At 39.8% G+C, this 21,074-nt stretch overlaps 1 protein-coding gene across 14 annotated transcripts in view; it reads right to left on the bottom strand.

Annotated features, from left to right (window-relative positions):
* Nucleotides 1-21,074, bottom strand: part of eya1 (EYA transcriptional coactivator and phosphatase 1) — a 71,776-nt gene that overhangs the window by 30,470 nt on the left and 20,232 nt on the right. For 2 of the 14 annotated variants that reach the window (XM_042510504.2, XM_042510508.2), the window contains exons 3-9: nucleotides 14,748-15,038; nucleotides 7,190-7,317; nucleotides 6,517-6,582; nucleotides 5,017-5,094; nucleotides 2,457-2,523; nucleotides 1,937-2,082; nucleotides 994-1,131 (exon numbers count right to left, since the gene is read on the bottom strand). In XM_042510504.2, the coding sequence (XP_042366438.1) occupies nucleotides 994-1,131; nucleotides 1,937-2,082; nucleotides 2,457-2,523; nucleotides 5,017-5,094; nucleotides 6,517-6,582; nucleotides 7,190-7,313 (619 nt within the window). In that variant the 5' untranslated portion in view covers nucleotides 7,314-7,317; nucleotides 14,748-15,038. Of the gene's footprint in view, nucleotides 1-993; nucleotides 1,132-1,936; nucleotides 2,083-2,456; nucleotides 2,524-5,016; nucleotides 5,095-6,516; nucleotides 6,583-7,189; nucleotides 7,318-8,978; nucleotides 9,237-14,747; nucleotides 15,039-21,074 lie in introns of those variants that run through there. The other 12 variants (XM_042510509.2, XM_042510510.2, XM_042510514.2 and 9 more) reach the window with 9 other exon arrangements.

Below are 21,074 nucleotides of genomic sequence, written 5' to 3'. Positions count from 1 at the left end.
AGATGTTTCTATTGTCGCACATTAGCTTTTACGGGGGAAAACACAATGCTGGCTGTTAGCTAACTGCTAAGTGCAGGTGGAAGAGAGGCTTTCTGCACCAATGCAAACAGAGAGTAACAGAAACACAACATGACAGAAAGCTTGATCTACATTTAAACAGAGTGTATGACTGGACAGAGAGAGCAAAAGCGGGGGAGTGCAGGCCGCAACAACTCATCTTTATCGGTTTCAAGGCCATAAATCTCTGCGGTCTCAGCTCTTAAACAAATACAAATATGATCACAGGGAGAGAAAAAACAAAGGCTGGGGAGTGGGGAGGACATGGCCGGTGCCTCCTAAGTGCCTGCCATTTTTCCATCTGTGTTGATTCTTTTAAGAGGAGACGAGAGGGAGGCAGCCGTCGTGGCTGCACATAACGACCGCCGGGATGCAACCATCTTTTGGGGTGAGTGCGAGGGCCGTGTTGTGAATCAGTCTGGCTCTGTGTGCTATTAAATCAGGGACAGAGACCTTTTTCTCTAATCTTTTTTTTTTTTTTTTTTTTAAAGAGTACAATAAACCTTATTTGGATGGGCTAAGCAGAGGGAACACATGGCAGAAACATTGAAATGAGACTAAGTAAGGAAGAAGACAGAGGGGAAAAAAGTGACATTAGAAAAATAATGTAAAAAAAAAAGGACAAAGGAGATGAGTACTCCAAATAGACAAAAAAGATATAAACAGAATAAAACGGGTAAAGAAACCAGCAATCAGATTCCCACCTTACTTTTACATTGTTGGTGATTTAAAATCTGCTTTGACAGTTTGAAAACCTCTCATGATGTGAGCTATTTCAGTTATTCTGCTGCAAACATGTTACAACTGTAAAATTGGACATGCCGCCAGCTTTAAGAGAGAGTAATGGCATCTCACGCTGCATTCTGACACCATACAAACGGATATGTGAAGATGCTTAAAGAAAAAAAAGATAGGGATTCAAAAAGATGTCCTCACCCTGCATCTGGTAGCTGTAGGGGGCCTGTCCTGTCTGCGGCGTAGTGAAGCCCGAGCTGTAGCTTAGGAAGCCTGTCTGTCCCGGGGATTGGGACTGGGTCAGACCCCCCTCCGTCTTTATGCCTGCCCACAATGGACCTAAATCAGTTAGTGACACCAGATCGGTTTGATGCACAGACAACAGTCAACACACAGGTTTAAATTACACTGGACACAGTAAAGGGACACAGCCTCTGTCTGTTAGCATAACACACTTATCACAATGGACGAGTGCTGATTATCTGATTAAAGATTTTTACTATCATCAGCTGTTTAGAAATATTATCTCTCACTATCTCACTAAAAGAAGCTATTTTATTGTTTGGCTGTAAAACCAAAAAGCATGTTAGGACTATAATTGTTTGATTTTAAGTTATCATTACTGTTATTATCATCTAAGACAGGTCAAAAGATGCACAAGTAATAAAACATTCTGTGAGTTAAACTGGCCACTGCTTACATTCAATCAGTCACAATGCAGTTTCTATGCAGCGGTAGGTTGCAGAACTCCATTCAAATAAACAGTGTAAATTCCTCCACATATTGGAGAGTCTTTTGGGGTCAAAACACTTGAAAGATTTTGGACAAATAAAGCCCACAGTGAGCCATGCTTTCTCTTGCAAAGCCAGAGGAAACCAGTTTTCAGATTTTTATCATTAAGATCTATCTGAACAGCTTGACAAGCAAATTCTGTTTTATTGCAATGAAGGAGAATATGCAGGCACTAAACAACAACTCAGCATCTCTGCTGCTCCTGTTTTGCTGGAGGAATTGTGGGAACACTGTTTGTTATGAGCAAGGTCTTGGTCCTGACCTTCAGGAAGCAAAAATATTTAGTTGTAGTCAACATGCATCTTTTAGCAAGACAAGAGAAGGGTTTGATGTGTGTGTTGAGAAATCTTACCGTAGGCTGGGATGCCATAGGGCTGGCCAGGCTGGGGGTAGCTAGCATAAGCTGCGGCCTGCTGCATTCCTGTGGTGTACTGCGTCTGCCCATACGCAGCCATATTTTGGGATGAAGGGGTAGGAAGAATATGCGGATATGTTCTGCTATTTGAGAAAAGAAACAAAAAGACAAAAGTGAGAAAGGAAGGCAGGAAGAAAGGGGACCACGTTTTACCCGTAAAACCATAACACAAACTTTGCTCACTGACAAATTCCTTGTGCTACTTCATTTTAAACACCAAGCCAAGCTGCAGGACAGATAGCATCGCACAGCTCATATACATAGTGAAAGAACAATAAATGGCAAAGGAAATTTTTGCAAGATAATAATTACAACAGATTTCAGAGTGCGCAAGCTGCAGACATCCAGGCAAACAAAGCCAGTCGAAAACCACCCGATCTAGCAGAAGGATCTAATTAAAGATCCAAATGAAGTTGGATGCTGCTTATTTTTTAAAGAAAAATAAAAGAAGCCTTACTTGGAAGGGTAAATCTGTGGAGAGAACTGGTGAGTTTGTCTTGGGCTGAAGCCACTGGTTCCAATAGCTGAGGAGAGTTAAAAAGAAAAGAGACAAGCACATATTTAAACATTAAGGAATAAGGTAAATATTGTCTTTTGCCAATAGAACTTCTGGATTCCAAGGAAACAGTAATTACATTGCATTACTCTATTTATTTCGGTAACCTTATTTAAGGTTGAAGACCGGAGAGCAATAATGAAGTAAAATAATCAGGTAAGAACATCAGGTTTTTCTGCTGACTAGCGTATCTCTGAGATACTTGTGGGCTGCTATGACGACCGCTGGTGTAAACACAAACAGGATGGTCTGAATCAGTCTCGGCCTGTGGCTTCAGTAGCCTCGGGCCTTTCAAGCCACAACCACATTGGAAGTGACATCACTGATTGCAGGTAATGAGTGCTACTGCAGAATCATTCCTTCATTAAGCGTACGACTATGTGGTTCCACGGTGCTGTTAACTTGCGAAAGTTCAGCCACAAATAACTCAAAGAAGTGCACTTGTTTTGAATCTGCAGAAAGAATTAAAAAAAACAACATGCAAGGATTTTTGTTTTAAATTGTCAGTTTTTTTTTAAATAATACTTCAAATAAACTGACTGTTATTAATGGGAAAATGTGAATAAACCCTTTGAAACCTGTATTGTCATAGGTTTCTTGAGTAACCTTTAGGCACCTTTCACAAGCATTTAAACATTTGAAACCTGAGAAAAATGGTTTGATTTCCTTTGAAAACACAGCTAAAAAGGCAACCTCACAAGAAATGTTGATCTGAAATGAGTAAAAACAAGGCAGACAAAAGAGAGACAAGAGAGGATAATATTAGAGAATAATTATTTAATTATAATTATCTTTTGAAAGTAAATCACATTTACATTTCTAGCACTTTTTTTCATGCCATTTACTTTTTCTTTTCTTTTTTTTTTACTTACAATTTTTCTTTTAAGTTGTTCATTGCCTTACATGTTTGGGAAAGAGCTTAAGCCAGCTATCAATGGGTTTATATTAGTGTGTTACATGATACCTGCAGATTTCAGTTCCAAAATTTAAAATACCTATTTTTTAAATAAATAAATGAATAAATAACCAAAACTCAAATATTCTGACACAATTCCTGCAAGATATGAGTCACTATTTTGACGGTTGCACTTAAAAAGTTCTGTTATTTGTTTTAGTTAAATTAAACATTTTTTGAATAGCAGGCATAATTTTTTGCACATTTATATCTAAATTTAGAGTAATACACAGCAGATGAACATTAAATTATATTACAACACATTAATAAATAATAAGGCATCAATCGCAGTTGTGCCGCATTACTCACATTTAACTGCAGCGGAGTGGCACAGTTTTGAAACATCTGTCTAATTGGTCGTGACGTGTAAAATAAGGGATTTGGTTGCGGGGGAGCGCTAACTGTATGTAACTGTATGCTGTAACCCCTCACACACGTTATTAATATTGAACACTTTTCCCACATCAGCAGCACCTGCCACTGGACAAAACCTGCTCTTCTAAACGGAGCTTTGGGTTTCCCCGCGGAGGATATGGGGTGTAAGATTACTAAATTTCATTAATATTGTCAGAGACAAAAGTCATAGCAGTGATTTATGCGCTTCTAGTGTTAAGTATCAAGTACTTAGTTAAACAGTTAGGGAAATACAGGAAAATTAGCAGCAAGATAATACCATGCACAGTTGGATGCAATACTGTTAATACATGTTTATAGAAAATAGAAGAGAGTGCAGCAGGTTGACATAGATACTGGTGTGCTTGGAAAAAAGAAATAAGCGAAAAAATTATCACATTAGTGATTGTTTCTGTTACAATTCCTACAATGCTCGTTATACTCTGAGGTCTTGGTTTTATTTAGAGATGTCCCTGTGTGTGTGTTTATGTGCGTGTGTGTGTGAGTGATGTTCCCGTGCTGAGGGGAGAGTGTGAAAACCCTGGCTCTGACAGGGTGATAGGGTAACAGCCCGTGGAGAGCGAGGGCCACTGGGACGCCATGTCACTCCACTGGACGGACAGGTTCAGTGCATTACAGGTCATAACTCAGTACCCACTGGCATGGGAACCAACAGCGATAACACACACACACACACACACACACACACACACACACACACACACACACACACACACACACACACACACACACACGTGCAGGCGAGCACAACATATAAATATGCTGACAAAGGCAAGGTAGAGTCGCTTGTTATTAAACACTCACACACACAGACACACACACTATATTGGTGTTTTAGCTTCAGGGACACTATGAGGGGCCCAGCTTCTAGGTCACCCATCTCTAGGCTAATCTCTGACTAATCAGTTCTGCAGCTGTGTGTGTGTGACAGAGAGAGAGAGAGCGAGACAGCCAGACACTTGATTGCACGCACACACACACACGCACGCATGCACGCACACGCACACGCACACACACACACACACACACGCACACACGCACACACACACACACACACACGTACACGCACGCACACTAGTCCTCCAGCCTCACCTGATCCTGAGAAGCTGTCTAGAGAGGTGTCTGCTACCGAGGTGGCGATTTCGCTGCTGCTCATTGGCTCGGTTTTAACTGCAAACAAAGAAGCCACATTGTCACCAAATGCACCATATCAAGTCTGTAAAAAGAAAAGAAAAATAAAAAAAGATCTGATTAATGTCAAATTACCTCAGGGTTTCAGGGTTTCATAATTTCACATTCACCAAATTATGTTTAGAAAACATAGCAAAAAGTTACTCAGTGTAAAAAAAAAAAAGAAAGAAAAAGAAACTGCACAAGGAGGAGGGAGCAGTCAAACAACATCCAGTATTTCCAGTAAAGTCATAAAATGTAAATGCATTACATCTGTCTTCATTTAAATGGTTTGTAGATATATTTTTGCATTTGAATATTATCTTGAATTCTTTTTGATAGGATTTATCGGATGATACAAGAGAAGGTTATCTTTAACGCTGATCTTAACTGTAAAACGTGGAGCAGCTTTTACATTTGGAGCAGTTTCCCAATGTGAAGCTTGAGAATTTATATTAATGTATTTTGACTATTTTGCAAGAGCAGTACAAATTAAACTTTAATTTGACAGTACTTACAAAAAATAATTACATTATCATTTACTCCTAAAGGATAAATTGCTGGCTTATCAGTACTTAAATGTAGCATGAAATAAAAATCATTACAGTGGATGTGTGTTAGAGCCACAGACAAAAAAAGAACTCCGCAGGGACATAAAACTGCAATTGAAATGTCAAGAAAATGTATGGTGTATAAAATCTTTCTAAGAGTGTAGTGAACGCTGTTTGACCTTGGCTCCATTATACAGCTCAGCGATAGATCTGCAAAGACAATTTCACAGCTTTCTGACAGCTCAGGAATCTTTGAAATCAATCCATTTCACTTCAGGCGGGCTGGAGGACTTTTTCTTTTTTTCTCCTCTTTTTGGCAAAACAAATTGACAATGTGGGCAAGGGAGTCATGCTCAGTGGAATCCCCCATGGTTGAAGAAGCCATTTGCTGTCATGTTTTACATGTTTCCGCTATGCTCGTTCAGTGCGGAAACATATGTTGACGAGGGGCGAGTCTTTTTAACAACACACCGATGAAAAAAATAGCGGTAAGGTGCATGCATAATACTAGCACACACTCAGGTCACAGAGCACACAATAACCACTGTATTTGGGAAAAGGCATGGGACACCAAATGAAAACAAAATGCACAGTATGCAAGTTCATCTCAATCTGGAACAATGGACTCATATCCAGTCTGTGTCAAATCATGCTTGAACAGAATAACACAACAATTACAGCAAATAGTTTCTGAATGAAAGGAACAATAGTTGAGGCAACTTTATAATTTAGCAAGTGATATTTTTGGTAAAAAAATCAATTTCTTTATAAGTGAAGTAGGTGGTTTAAAAAAAATGAGTGCTTTCATTGTTGCTCTCAGTTGAAAACACCAAGTATTGTCCTTTCATTGCGTCACCAAGAGTAGACAAACCTGCAGCGGACTGTGAGTTAGAACCTAACAACCAGTCTGCAGTGGTAAGCATTGTGATGTTATCACCTATGGGAAAGAAAGAATGGCAAAGGGACACATGACAGTCTGCACTATGTCTACGGGTCCTGTGTCATGAATACACAAAAGAGAAAATCCTGAGCTCGAGGCACAGAGTAACCTGAAGATTACGTGACAGGGGAAGGGGGGGCTGGGGGGTGTTTTTAATAAGCCGTGTTGGTTTGAGACATGGGCATGACTGCTTCACTAAACAAAAGCTCAGATTTAAGCACAGGTGAATCACCTGAGTAAATAACTATGTACAGTAGAGACCTCATGCAAAATGCCGTCATTTCCATGTTGTGGGCTTTGAATAATTACATGGCTACTTAAATAAACAGCTAATAGTCAGTAGAAAACGACTACTGGTAGCACTGAATTGTTGGAGCTATAAGTGCTACAAAGACAGCAGATATATGTACCTTAAAAAACCGAATAACTAAATATTTTGACGCACAACACATGCATAAATGCTACACTGATTTACTGAGATTTAAAAAAATCAGTTTCACATTGAATATTACAGCTTCTGCCACAATTCTCAGTCCCTTTAAATTCTTAAAATAGCATGCCATACACATAAAACAACTAAAAAGCAACAACAGTGCACACATACCTTCAGTGCCATTGGGTGTCATGGAATTGTTATTGATGTGGGAGTTGTCGAGGTTGGGACAATTAGGAGATTCACTGCTTCCACTTACTCGGCTGTGAGGACTGGCTAGATCCTGCATTTCCATAGACCTGACGAGACACACGCACACATGCACACACCAAAATCAAATTACACATATCACTCTGGTTTCAGGGAAGACACGCAGCTCTGATGCACAATGCAGTGTGCACAATATGTGCAATCCGGTTGGCCAGATTTGATAAATAAAACGGTGATTTGCTGAGCAAAATAACATTCCATTAAAATTGCGTTTAAAATCTGTAATTCACCGCAATTTTACTAATGACTATTTTGCAAGAGATATTTTCTGCTGAATTTCAAATGACGTTTTTATGTACTATCAAATGACAAGGACAAAAACAACACATGAAAATGAAATAAATATACAAGGCAAACACACACACACACCCTCACACACACACTCACATATGCGCAAAGAAAAACAGAGTGGAGCTATGAAATGAATAGTAAACATTTTGACAAGGCACTTTCTGATTGCTCTCATTACAACAATCTCACTGCAAGTCACCGTTTTACATGAAGTGAACACAAAGTGTTTACTGTCAATTTACTCCTGATGTGTCTTTAAGCAAAAATGGCCTTAAGTGTATATCGTTTTGTGTGGTATCGAAGACTGTTAACAGATGTTTGCTGGTTTGAGGCAATGGTTAATGTGCCTGTTAAAAGTGCAGCACTCTGCCTGATTGTAAGAGCCCATGCCTCAGTGATGGGCAGATGAGAAGCTCATGAGGCATGTGTTTGCTCTGGCAAGCTCCTTAATTGTTTCTGTGTTTATACAAAAGACCACGCCACTGAAAACATTATTCTATCTTCTCATTTGTGCGCTCAAAGGATTTGATAGTGTATAGAGTAAGGAGCAGAAAGGAGGCACGAGTGATTTGAAAAGTACGGCCACAAACTCTAGAGCCCATTTGTCTCTGCCACTGTTCCCATCGCAACAGTGAGTTAATGAAATTAGGACAAAATGTTTTGTACATTATACTGCCATTTCCAATTATATTGCAGGGCTCTGGGTATCTCTGCTATCGATAAACATTGGCCTTTTACACAAGGCCACAAAGATAAATGCTTGAGAAATTCTGAGCAGTCTGAGTGCTATCAGATGGCACAAAGAAACCAGAATTACGAGATAAAAAGATTAAATTATGATATGCATTTACTCTATTTAAGATGATATTATAATGTTATGATATTATGATACTTTTCAGTATAGCTTGGCAAATGTAGTCCTTTTTTGTGGTTCAATGCAATTTAATTATTAACGGAAAATGTTTTTTTTTTAAGCATTATGTTACACACCAAAACGACCAAGGTACAAGCAAAGAACAGTAATAATCAAAAATCTTTTTCACACATATGGAAGCTGCTTTGTCCTTTTCCCAGATGTATATTTACTTCTACCCTAAAAAATATCACAGCCTCCAAGAATACAACACCACAAAGGTACAAATATAAGCACATTAGGATCGTACAGAATAAACTAACCCTGCATTTCACAGTCACTACTCAGTCACTTTTTCTCCTCCTCTGCCCAAGATTTCTTCTCTTTATCTCATGGCTAAAAAGTCTTTACTATCTCCAATCAGACAGCACAGTAGGCTGAGGGAAGTTGACAGTTGTTTAGCACAGTGTCTAAGTCAATCTCTGATGCCACGCAGAGACTTACATGTCTCTGATGCTGCTGGCACTGGCTCAACTGTGCTCTTACCTGGACCTAGATGGCTTTGAGTCCTCACAAACCACACTCTCTTTCTTTACTCTGCCTCCACCTGCCCCAGCAGAAACAATGTCACTCCTTGTTATTGCAGCTCGATGTCACAGTCCAGAGCCATCCATGACACAAAAAGGCTTGTCTGAGAAAACATTATTGTTATTCTGGAGCAGAATGGGAAGCGAGGGCTAGCGGGGGAACAGAGGCGCACATTGTCTCTCTCCGAGCCGCAGCCCTACTCCGCTGTTGTTTCCTCCTCCAGGTCCTCCCTCCTCCCAGAGTGAGGGGAGCACGGCCAAATGACGGAAAGGTGATTCATCATTGGTCTACGACAGCTGCAAACTGGATTAGCCCTCCCCCAATCAACATGCAAAGCGGCTTAGCCAAGGTAAGCAGGAAGGGGTGGAAGAGGGGGGTGTGGGGGTGAAGGAGTGAAGGTAGGCAGAGGGGTGAGGGGTTGGGGGATTGGGGGAGAGCAGGGGCTGAGGGGCAGCAGAGGGTGGGAGAGCCTGCCCGCTTTGCTGCTTGAGGTAGCCTGCTGCTGGAAGGAAGATGGGACTTGTTGAGCGGAGACAAGTCAAGCGTGACACCCCTAGCATCTTCAGCAGATCTTTCATCTGCAATTGACACTATCTGAAATTTATCAGCACTCCCCCTCCCGGCATACTGACAGGTCCTAATGACCGTCAGGGCTGCTTCCCGCGGGCCTGCCCCAGCCTGGGGCCATGGTACAGCAAAGAAACGCACAACTTCCTAACTTCACAGCCCATTCACATTGGACAGAGAGGTAGAAAGAGAACAATATATACACTCACACAGACATTATATAAATCTTTTCTTTCTCTTTGGCAACACAAAAAAACTCATGCTTGTGTCTTTTTTTATGTTTTTTTTCTTTAGCACACAGAGACACATAACTCATGCCTGTATGTGTGTACACACACACATACACACACAGACTTATGCACAGGGCACTTCAGAGGCCCCCAGATCAGTGGTGCAAATGCACACACACACACACACGCAGGGCACTTTAGAGGCCCCCAGATCAGTGGTGCATCTCAGACAATGAAGGAGACTGGAAACAAGAACACGGAGAGCATATGGAGCCACATATGTTTCCTATGACGCTACGAATGCCTCTATTACTCTCCTTTAGCTGACAGTTACATTTTGCTGTCCACTCCCGCTCTGCTCGTCTCTCTCCAAACATCAAGCAGAGCCATATACTTGCATGGCTATAACACTATATTAGACCTGACTCTGGCCCACCATGGGAATACAGGGTCCAAAAAAGGTCAAAGGTATTCCACTGGTCAGGAAAAAGGACATATAAAGCCTTTTTCTCAAAAATCCTAGCATGATTTTTTAATGGCTGACTGTTTACACGAGCCAGGGTAACCTGAGCTGCATGGTCTTAAGTTTTTTTTTTCTTCTTTTTTTTTTCAACAGGCTTTGCTCTTCACACCAAGGCAAAGCCTTCATGAATACCATTCCAGCTTTACAATTTGCCCACTCTCCCTCAGCTAATGGTACAGCCATCTTAGCAAAAATAACCATTATATTTCATTCTGACTTTACAGACAACAGCAGTGCCTCCTCCTGGCATTTCCCAATACTGAAATATGCAGAGAGGATGTAAAAATATCAATGGAAAAGAAAGTCCACAGAGGTAAAAGCCATAAAGACGAAAGAGAAACACATTTTGCCACAGCACATTAACAGCGATCACAGAGTTGGGGGAAGTTGTGGAGAGAGTGTGTTGTGGTGGAGAGATGTGGTATGATGTGTGTGTGTGTGTGTGTGTGTGTGTGTGTGTGTGTGTGTGTGTGGTGGTTGGTTTCTCCATTCAAGCCAATGAAGCTATTACCATGCTGGTGTCTCAGCCACTGCCAGCAGGTGAAACCGGCCAGGTGACGAGAAACAGAGAAGGGGAGTGAGGAAGATGGGAGAGGAGAAAGGAGGGGGGGCAGGGATTTAAAAGCACAAGTCTTTCTTCTGCGCCGCTAAATATTTATTATTTAAAAAAAGGGGCTGCATTCAGCATCTTTGATGTGCTTCTTAGTTCAACCTGAACTGCCAGGTCTTTGAAGCTAACAAGAACAAAGTAAGGCTAGATGAAGCGCTGGAAATGTCATCGAGAGAGAGAAAAAAAAAAAGAAGTGCCACAACACGCTTCACTCACGGTTGTTTGCTGGCCCTTTTGTTTCGCTTTACTTATTTCAAGACCTGCGTTTCCAAAGGTAAACATAGCCACAGCCAAGCTTTTAGCATATATCATCTCAGCATGCAGGCTGTCTGGCCCGGCACAAATCATTTCTTCACTTTTGCTTCATATTCCACTACTATGCAGTCACCAAGGCGTTATTATAACAAACCAGATTTGTTTAAAAGCATTTCTTAATATTAAAGTTGCAAATAAAAATAATCAGTGGAACAGAAATATAAGTGAATACGCTTTGTTTATTTCCACTCCCTGTGTCATCCTTACTGGATATTAATTTTATAGGACATAGACCATAGTCCTTTGAATTTTACAGTCTATGTAAGCCATGTGTTGTGAGTTACAACTTTTGAAAAACAATGCTTTAATCAAAATCTAACTTTAAAACAACTAATCCCCACTTAAGCTGGTCAGCTGAATCCACATGGTGGCCCAGGAAAAATAAATCCACTCTCAAAGAATGTAGATGCAGACAACAATTGGACACAGATGTGAGTGGAATTAGGCACAGTTTACAAAATGCTACACTTCACTTGTGTCTCTATACGTGGCCGAAAAAATGACGGTTGCCAACAAATGCAACATTAAAGAGCTTGGTATTTTTTCATCCCCAACAATAAAGTATTTGAGATGAGACAACCATTGTATTTTTTACTAAAATGGGTAGACACAGTGTTGTCATTCTCAATGAGGGCATTTTTATAAATTTATTTTCTGAGAGACAAAAATATTATTTGATTAAAGGTATTATTACAGCACTAGAAAACTTAAAAGATACATGAGTAAATAAAACATCATTAGATTAAAAAAAAAAAACATGAAATATTTTCTATATTTGTATTCCATGTGCATTTATTTACACAGATCAACTGTACTGGTTTGTATTTAGTACAAGAACGAGACTTACGGCGACAAGTTATAAAAGCACATGGTGTTTCACACACAATTTAAAATTCTGTACTCGTCTGTAATTAAAAGCACAATTATTAACAGATGTGCTGCGTGTTGATGTGCAATTTGTCGCTCTCATTTTGTTCAATCTGACATTGGTGCTCCAGCAATTCACTCAATAGCTACGTTAAATCTGTTAATACTGTGCTCTTCAACCTTCCAAATTATTTCCAGAAGGCCAGTTCGCCTTTGAGGGGCCATCAAACAAGATTTAAGGTGCACATTTTATCACAACCTGCCTACCACCGTGACCACCGCAGAACGAGGGAGGCTTTACAACACAAAGATGAAAGAAAGTCCAGTGACAAATCTTGACGATTATATCACTCTAATGCTTGTGGCTTGTTATTCTTATTTTCTCAAATCTACAGCAATGATCTACAATTAAATTATTATCTACGCAGGGTAGGAAGCAGAGGGAATTCTAAAATGGCTTGGTTCATATCAACACTGCAGAACGCAATAGAGCTGCAGTTTTTTAAATTTTAAAGAGGAAAAAAAATGACATATAATTAGAGGCATGTTTTACTATAGGCAGATTTGCAGTGTGATCCCTTTAAATACAATTTCTGTTGAAACCTTTGACTCAGCGGCTTCCTCACCTCATCTTGCACAACGTAAACATATTGCCATTTACAAACAAACGCAGAGGAGGGTATTAGTGATTGAGAATCTGTAATGCAATCAACAGAGACCTTTAAAGCTCATTTCCTGTTCTTTCAGCCACATATCGCAGATCCAAGCAGTGGCGTGTTAACAAAATAACACCCCACCGTATTTAGTAAACAGCCCCTGTCGACTAATCACCCAGTAAGGGCTTCTTAATAGGAGGTCCCCTATTTCCTCCTTCTTTCTCTCGCGCTCTCTCAACCCCTCTTCCTCACTAATAGCTCTATCATTGAGGCTGGATCAATTAGAGCTCTGTGTCTTTCACCATTTTCAATCTCCTCTCTGAGAGAGGAGGGCTCGGCAGGCTAGACACATCTATACGGAAGGCATCAGGCCTTGGGCAAACAATGCCACCGTCACCGCCGACCACTCCTGCTTGTGCACACTGCTGCTACACAAGCATGGAGCTCCGCAGCCAGCCAGAGAGACCCTGATCTCTGTCGGCGTAAAGTAAATACACAGAGTAAACAGCCCCAAATCAGCCGGCTCATTATCTGTTAATTGGATAAATAAGGTTATTGTGTGAGTGAATGGTTGCAGCAGGCGATCACACACACTGTCATGTTTGTCTGCACGGAGCGGAGGCCACTCTGCAAGCAGCCTGGCTCACGAGCCTCTCCGAAACCTCTGTGTTTCCTCTCTTTCATCTACAAACACACACCTTTCTAAACACCAAAAAGAGCAGGCGTTTGAAAATGACAGGAATTACAGGATGAAAAAGGAAAGAGGGGAGAAAAAAAAAGCACAGTTTAAGAGAGATGAAATGCCCTTCACACACACAATAATTCCCTGACTTGTGATGTAAGCCTGTGATCATACGCCGAACATTAAACCAGAACATCCTTCAATTAGAGAGGCTAGTGATTACAGCGGGTGAGTCATCTTTACTACACGCGAAATACTGGCGAGCAGAGACGCAGCATGGCCGGGAGTCGAGGCCTGTTGTCTCGGTCAAACGCTGAGAGCCTCTCAGGTCTCCCCGCAGCATTCCTGGCCTCAGCAGATGGCATTAGATGTCAACTGCTTTAACTGTGTTGGTTTTGTTTGTTCTGCCAGTCAAAAAGGGACTCCTGCAGGGACCAGCATGTTTTCATAGCCTGATCAAAAATGTAAACTGGAACAGGCAGAAGAAGATTCCATATTTCGATGGAAAATTTGAATACATGTACAACAAGGATATTACTCTCTCTCGCAAACAAAATATACTTTTTTTTTTTTGCAATTTAAAAGGGTATTTTTAATTCTGATGGAGAAAAATTTTAAAATAGAAATTTTTAAGCTGGAAATTGTAGGGGACTTTTTTTGCACCAATGTCATTTGTAACTGCAGAGAAATTGGATGTTACATTTATAAAACTATTAGACATACTATATATATTTAAAAAAAAGCAGAACGTATCTTTTTTTTAATTTTTGCAATTATCAAATACACTGTTGTATTGAATGAATGGTTATTTAAATAACATTTACTTTTTAAAATCTATTACTTTATCATGTGAGCTGCATTTACTTTCACTTCAATTCAAAATAAACATCCATTGAGAACAACTGTATTTATTTGATTTATCTATCATCATTTCTGAATTACATAGCAGAGCATACTTTCTTCTTTGGGTAATATTTCACCATTATTAGAATTTTCTGAATATCTCCATGTATTACAATTCTTAAAATAATAAAGAAGTAGGTGCTAATTTAAACTATAATAATTAATGACAATATCAGTGCAGAAATTAAATGGTTTCTCCTACTGCTTTGTTAATATGAATGCTTTAATTGAGAATTATAACTTCAATTAAACGCTGATGCAAATGTACCAAATAAAGGGGATAATTCCATACACACACTGAAATACTAAATTATCTGACAAGACAAGACAGTTAGTCAGCTAACACATCACATATAAATTAAAGTCATACTCACTATAATTATGGTTGAATCCCTGTGTGTTTATCCCTTCTTATATCTTCTTTTAAAAAAAATCTTCTACAGAGAGGTCGTCCAGTCCAGCAGAATGGACAGCAAACTTTCTAAAAGACTTCTTCAGGTGCTCATAGAATCTGTAGCACAATTAAAGTAAACTACAAGACCACTTTTTTCTTTTTCATTTTAGGTGTTGGAACCCATGGAGCCCCGCGCGGTATCTCAGGAGACCCGGTCCTGGTGAGAAAGAGAGTTGTCCGATTACTGCTTCAGGCAGTGACTAGTGAGTGTCTGAGGAAGAGGGAAAAAAAGAGAGAGAGTGAGAGAGAGAGAGAGAGAGGGAGGGAGGGAGGGAGGGAGGGAGAAAGGCAGTGAATGAGGGAGGGAGAGGGAGGCTGCTGCCGTTTTGAAAAAGCAGAAAAGTTGCTCGGTGCTCTCTCACAGGAAGACTTTGGGTCTGGAGGAGGCACGGGGGAGTTGTGCCTCACACCAGCTCCCCATATGTCATTCACTCACAGCTTTAAGCAATAGAGCCCTCTCCAGATTGTATCAGTGGAGACTAAGACAATGAAATGGCAGATCTCTCCAACGGCCCGCCTGTCCACTGGAACACCAGGCTCCGCTCACACACCCCAAGGGCCCACACTTTTCTTCTCCCCCCTTTCTCTCTTGTTTTTTGTTATGCTCTTTTTTTCACCACAAACCACATTTTTTTGCTCTCTCTTGTGAGTCTTGGGTCGCTGCTGGATTTTTCTTTTTTGTCATAGGGGGACTTCAGAGGGTAAACAAGGGCTTAGGTCATTAGCTTAGGTGATGGGAAGCCGGAGGTTTAACAGGGGCCGAGCGGCTCGGCTCTGTCCGTCTCCACAGCAGTCTAGTGGAAGTCCTCCGTCAACACATACACTCCGCGTCTGTGTGCAAGGTAATGACTGCCTTCTGTCTGCTCCAGGTTATTATTTCAACTGTGCGAAGCTGCTATACAAGGCCACGCTGCTACTGATGAGCTCAAACTGGTGATTTATTCAAGCTGGTGATGAGGCTAGTACAACTTTTGCTTCAATATGTCATGCCATTTGTTTTTTCAAGAATATCAATTCTGCATAATGAATGGTTGAGAGGTCAATGGGCCATTTGAAATTTGTTTAATTTCCACATAATAAAACTGCAGGTAAAATACCGACTGTAATACTGGAAAATGATTACTTAGAAAGAGGAAATCATGCATTTACAATGGTAAAGAGGTGGTGAAAGAAGAAGAACACCCACAGCTAGAAGAATAGCACACTGTGTTAGCGGTGGGCTTGTGTAGGCACTGCTTGTAAGTCTGTGGGTGATGATAAGAAATAAGAAAATGGTGATGTGTGTAACTGCAAGAGCACACTGGAATCTTTTTTTTTCAAATTAATTATTATATTGCATTTTGTTTCAATTTAAAATAATAATATATAAGTCAATTTCTACATGATCATCTGTAGAGTTCACCACCCAAACTGAAAGCAGGTCAACACCAACCAACTTCTGCAGCAGCAGTCAACAAGGAGCTGACAGAAATAGACTGCTCCTGATTTAAATATACTGCAGTAATGATGTGGACGACACACTTGAAACACAAGTGCTACCTCCTTTTCCAAACCAACTGCCCACAGGTAAATCCATAAGCTCACGTTTCAATATCGAAGCATGAAATATATTGCACAGGTTCTTGATAACGCAATTGACTAATAGATGCTTGGGGACTCTCAAGTAACTATTTCTAATAGCAGAGGGGTACACATGCCAATCGAGTTACTGCATATACTCTGTCGCTCTCTATTTCAATAAGCAGCTGTACAAAATTAGTTTGAGATGTAATTTTGCAAGTGAGTTATTTTCAAATTGCACAGTATAATTATCCAGAGTTGTTTATGTCTCAACGACTAAACTCAGATTTTCCTCTTACTGTCCTGCATGCAGTGTGGTATGGTATGTTTTGAATCAAGGCTCCAATCAACCTAGCAGTTTTACTGGTGATGTTTGGTGATTGCTACTTCCATGTTGCACAGTATTAAATGAATGGCTGTTAAATGCAAACAATGTTGTGTAAAATGTAGGTTAAACTTTGAATTTAGATTGTCAAGATGTTGAGTTACTGAGATTATGAAGTTTGTTTTAAATTTTTGAAAATAAAAATACTAACATATATAAAACATTACAGTTTAAGAGGCACTAATAAATATTCAACACAAGGGGTGTAGCACCGACTTCTGGGCCCTATGCATGAGAGGTCTGTATGCCTAAGCAGTTTTTACAAAGTAAATTTTCTTTCTTTCCCTTTCCTTTCTTTTATCTTCTTCTTTTTCTTTTTTTTTCTTAAGGAAAAACACAACAGTGTACATTGGTACTCCAGCAGCAAAAGTAGTTACTCAGCTCTAGCTGCATTAAGGGGTTAGAAGGGCATGAGGGAGCTTCCTCCGTGTTTTTTTTTTTTTAAATAAAATGTCTTTCAAGCAATTTATTCAGCCAATTTTGATTTAATCGTGGAAATTATAATTTAGAACTATATTATAATAACATATATAAACAAATATAATAAATGCAAAAAAAACTTCTCATTGCAGGCCCCCCAACCCATTAGGTTCCCTAGTTAATCAGACCCCTTTAAACCCCACTATGATGCCTCTGTTTAACATAAGTAAACATCATTAGCTATAATAATCTTTTCTGCAACTATAAAATTTAGCCTAATAAAAACGTCTACGTCTGCCAAGTGGAAGCTTAACAAAAGATGCACTGATACCGTTCGACTGACATCAGCGCTAAAATGTCACTTGCCAAAAACTATATCAAGGAAGAAATTTGAGAAGTGAGCTAAGATTAAATGCGAAGCCGTTCTTTATTAAGGATTATCTTGATGGGACTCAATGGTCCTCATGTGGGGTTGCAGGGATGCCTGCCTGCAATTTAGAGTGAAGAGAGATCTGCACTGTCCTCCACTGCCAACAGGTTATCCACTCAGCTTCTCACACACATGAAAATAGACTCACTTCCAAATGGCTGATTCCGTTTTGAAGATAAGGAATGGAGGGTTAATGTACATATAACTGGAATCCCAGTGCTTGGAAAGTTTAAGACCCTAAGACTGCGGTGGGTTTTTCCTCTGTTGGGGAACATCTCGGAAAAATGAGTTTGCTTATCTTGACAAAGAATACATAAACAGTGTGAAAGGTGCAGGAACGGTGTGACAAGGGATCAAATGGTGCAGATGAAACAAAATGCTAACACCCTGGTGACACAGTTGCAATATTTTCATATGCATATGCTGCAAATTTGTTTGGGTAGAAGTACTACAGTGTTTATACAATGTCACACATTCGGGGGATCAAGTTCCTTTTTTGACATAAGTCTCAGTAGAGCATTACACTCCAAAACTTCCCCCAAGAAGGGAAATCTGAACTTGGGATAACTTTGGATAAAATAACAGTTTTTATATATTTATTCAGGCATTACTAGGTGAAGTGTTCACCTATTGACTAAGGAGAAAACGCAAAAAAATCTTAACTACACAAACCTCTCAGCCTCCAGCCTTGCCCCTGACACAAGTGGGACATTAAGTTTGCTGGATGGCAATTTGTCAAAGAGCTCTGTAAGTGCTAGGTACTGGATATTCCTGAGTTATTCAATGTGCATAGTTTCCTGTTGAAAATAACCGAGCTGCACAGAGTGACATATCCTTGGTAAAGCAAAGCAGCACTGATGACCAAGGGAAATTCAAGATCATTTTCAATACTATTCCATCCCTCCTCTGTTCCCACTGCTTGTGTTTTCATGTGTAACACGAACTTAAAAGCGACTTGCATAGCAACAATGACAGCTAACGCAATCAAAGCAAACACAAAAAGCAACCAACATAATTTTGAGGCTCAAAAAACATGTTACCTTGAGTTTAAGATGTCTTTCTGCATGCCATACTCAAGTATAAACAATATAACATTAACCCATCTATCTACCAGGCTTTCATTAAACTCTAAAGACAAACTTTGATGATGACAAGTTGCCACCACAAAAAAGATTTTGACAGTGCAGACAGATAATTTTGAAGTCCCTCAAGGTAAATTAGTAGCAAGTCAAGCGCTTTCAAGTGGTGAATGAAAGTTTCGAGTGAAGCTAGAATTCCTCATAAACAAACATCAGGTTGGCCCGCCTCACCGAGGAGCAGTGATAAAAGTAAACACTGCATACCTCAACATGAAAATACATTGGAGCTTTCCTTCACAAGAAGCAAGGAACAAAGGAAATGGTTAACCTCAGCGGACGTCAGAAGCTTAAATTAACAGTGACCTTATTGTTGTTGCCATCTTGGTTCCAAACAAAAAAAAAGGAAAATATGCTTTGAATGAAATAAAATTAGCATGTTAAAGTAAATAAAATATAGCACGCACACTTAAGTACAGACAAAACTTCAAGAATTTACTAAAGTCATTTTTAAATGAAAATTTAATGTGCTGACAATCTGAGTGCAAGCTAAGTAGTATTTGATGAAACAACACTCGGCGGACACATTTATCCATGCATATACCACAAGAGACAAGTTGTACTTTATGACCAGCGAGGCACACCTGGAGAAAGTCTATGAGGACCCCGAAAATCCTCAGACAGACACTTTATTGCTCTCCAATGGCCCCAAAAAAGCCAAACAAGCACACTTTAGAGACCTATTACTCAGAATGAGACATCACTATGGCTGGAAGTATCACCGCGGGCATTATGCTTAAAATATATAGCCTGTTAAAAGACAAAGAGAATAATAAGAGTAAATTCAGCTTAACAAGTTACATTCATGAGGTTTGTTCAGTATATGTTGAGATTTATGTCTTTCATAGCATCTGATTTCAGTTTCCAATATGTGATATAAGAAAGACACAATATGCATCTCTGTGGGGAAATCCAAAATCTTTGCGACAAAAAAAGTACATGCAGTTGCAGAACATCCCAAATTTTCTTTAGGTTTTAACACCTAGAATAAATCCTGTTCCTAAAAGGTTTGCAGTTTTTGCGGGACGCAACTGATGTCATGGTCAAACATTAAAATAACTACAGTTGCTCTTCTGGTTACTGACTGGGTTGGGTGATGTGTGGCAAAAACTGTGCTTGCATTAGATAATAACTCTCTTTTTTATTCACTAAACAAACCAAACTTCAGCTATATTTATTTAGATCTGCACCCTGTGCTGTTTCATGATATTATATCTGACACACTATATACAAATTCATCTGACAGGCCTATGTGATCTAAAAGTATCCACAAGGCAGTTATGTTAAATTAAATATCTGTGATTAAAATAATATTAAATACTTACTTTTAGATTTGCTTGATTAAGAAAGAATGGAAGTATTTGTAGCATTTGTTAGGCCTCAGTAGTGTGTAGTCTAGTTAAATATTGGATGGAACCATTTTTAACAAAACAACAAAGCCTTCATGCTGTATAACACACAAAATTAACGGATGCTCTCTTCTACTTTCCCCTAAAGGCACTGAATTCAGTGCTAAATATAGCTTCACTTCACTGGTGCAGTTTGAACTAATACTAAAAATGTTTGCAGTCTGGATAAAAGACAAACAAGATATAATGCTAACCAAAAAAAGCAAAAATAAAAATATGTGCATTTGATTACTGTATAGATAGATTACTGTATACACAGCATACTTTCCTGCCCTGTCTTCTCAAAGCTGCCCTACAATTTGTCTACAATTTGCATACAAATACAAAAAAACATTTATATATAAAATCTGTTGCAGTTGATTCCTGTAAACTGAAACATTTTCAAGTTTCATATTTGAAGCTTACTTTGACTGCAAATACAACCGATGAGAATCACACTGAGCAGATATCAGCTATTGTTATAAATACAGGAGGTGGTATGAAGGCAGTAAGTGGAGGGTGTCACTTTCTGGTAGTAATATGGTATTTGGGTTTAAAGACAGAGCCTCATCAGCACTGCCACTAAATCTAAGTCAGCTGCACCCTAAAATACCAATATGTTTGGTAATAAATTTTCAGCACCACTCTAATGGCAGCATGTGTCAGGGCTGTCCCAACTGTCTGGGACTGCTTCTGACTTGCGCAACCCAGGCGGCCAGAAATGTGGCACTCCCCGTCTCCTCCACAGCTGCCTGCCCAGTTGGGCCCAGGTCAGCAGAGAGCTGGGGGCCAGGGCGCTCATCAGCAGGCGTGCAGTGTGGGTCTGGCTCATGAGAAAGGAGGGGCTGGTCATCACTGGGAACTTATGTTCACCACACCACCAACTCCCAGTGGGTTAGAGTACAAGATGCAGAGGTTATGGACTAAA

Source organism: Plectropomus leopardus, chromosome 21 (genome assembly GCF_026936395.1).
Source record: "Plectropomus leopardus strain MGB_pleo_1.0 chromosome 21, ASM2693639v1, whole genome shotgun sequence".
Classification (NCBI taxonomy): domain Eukaryota; kingdom Metazoa; phylum Chordata; class Actinopteri; order Perciformes; family Serranidae; genus Plectropomus; species Plectropomus leopardus.
This window is presented reverse-complemented; position numbering and strand designations above follow the sequence as displayed.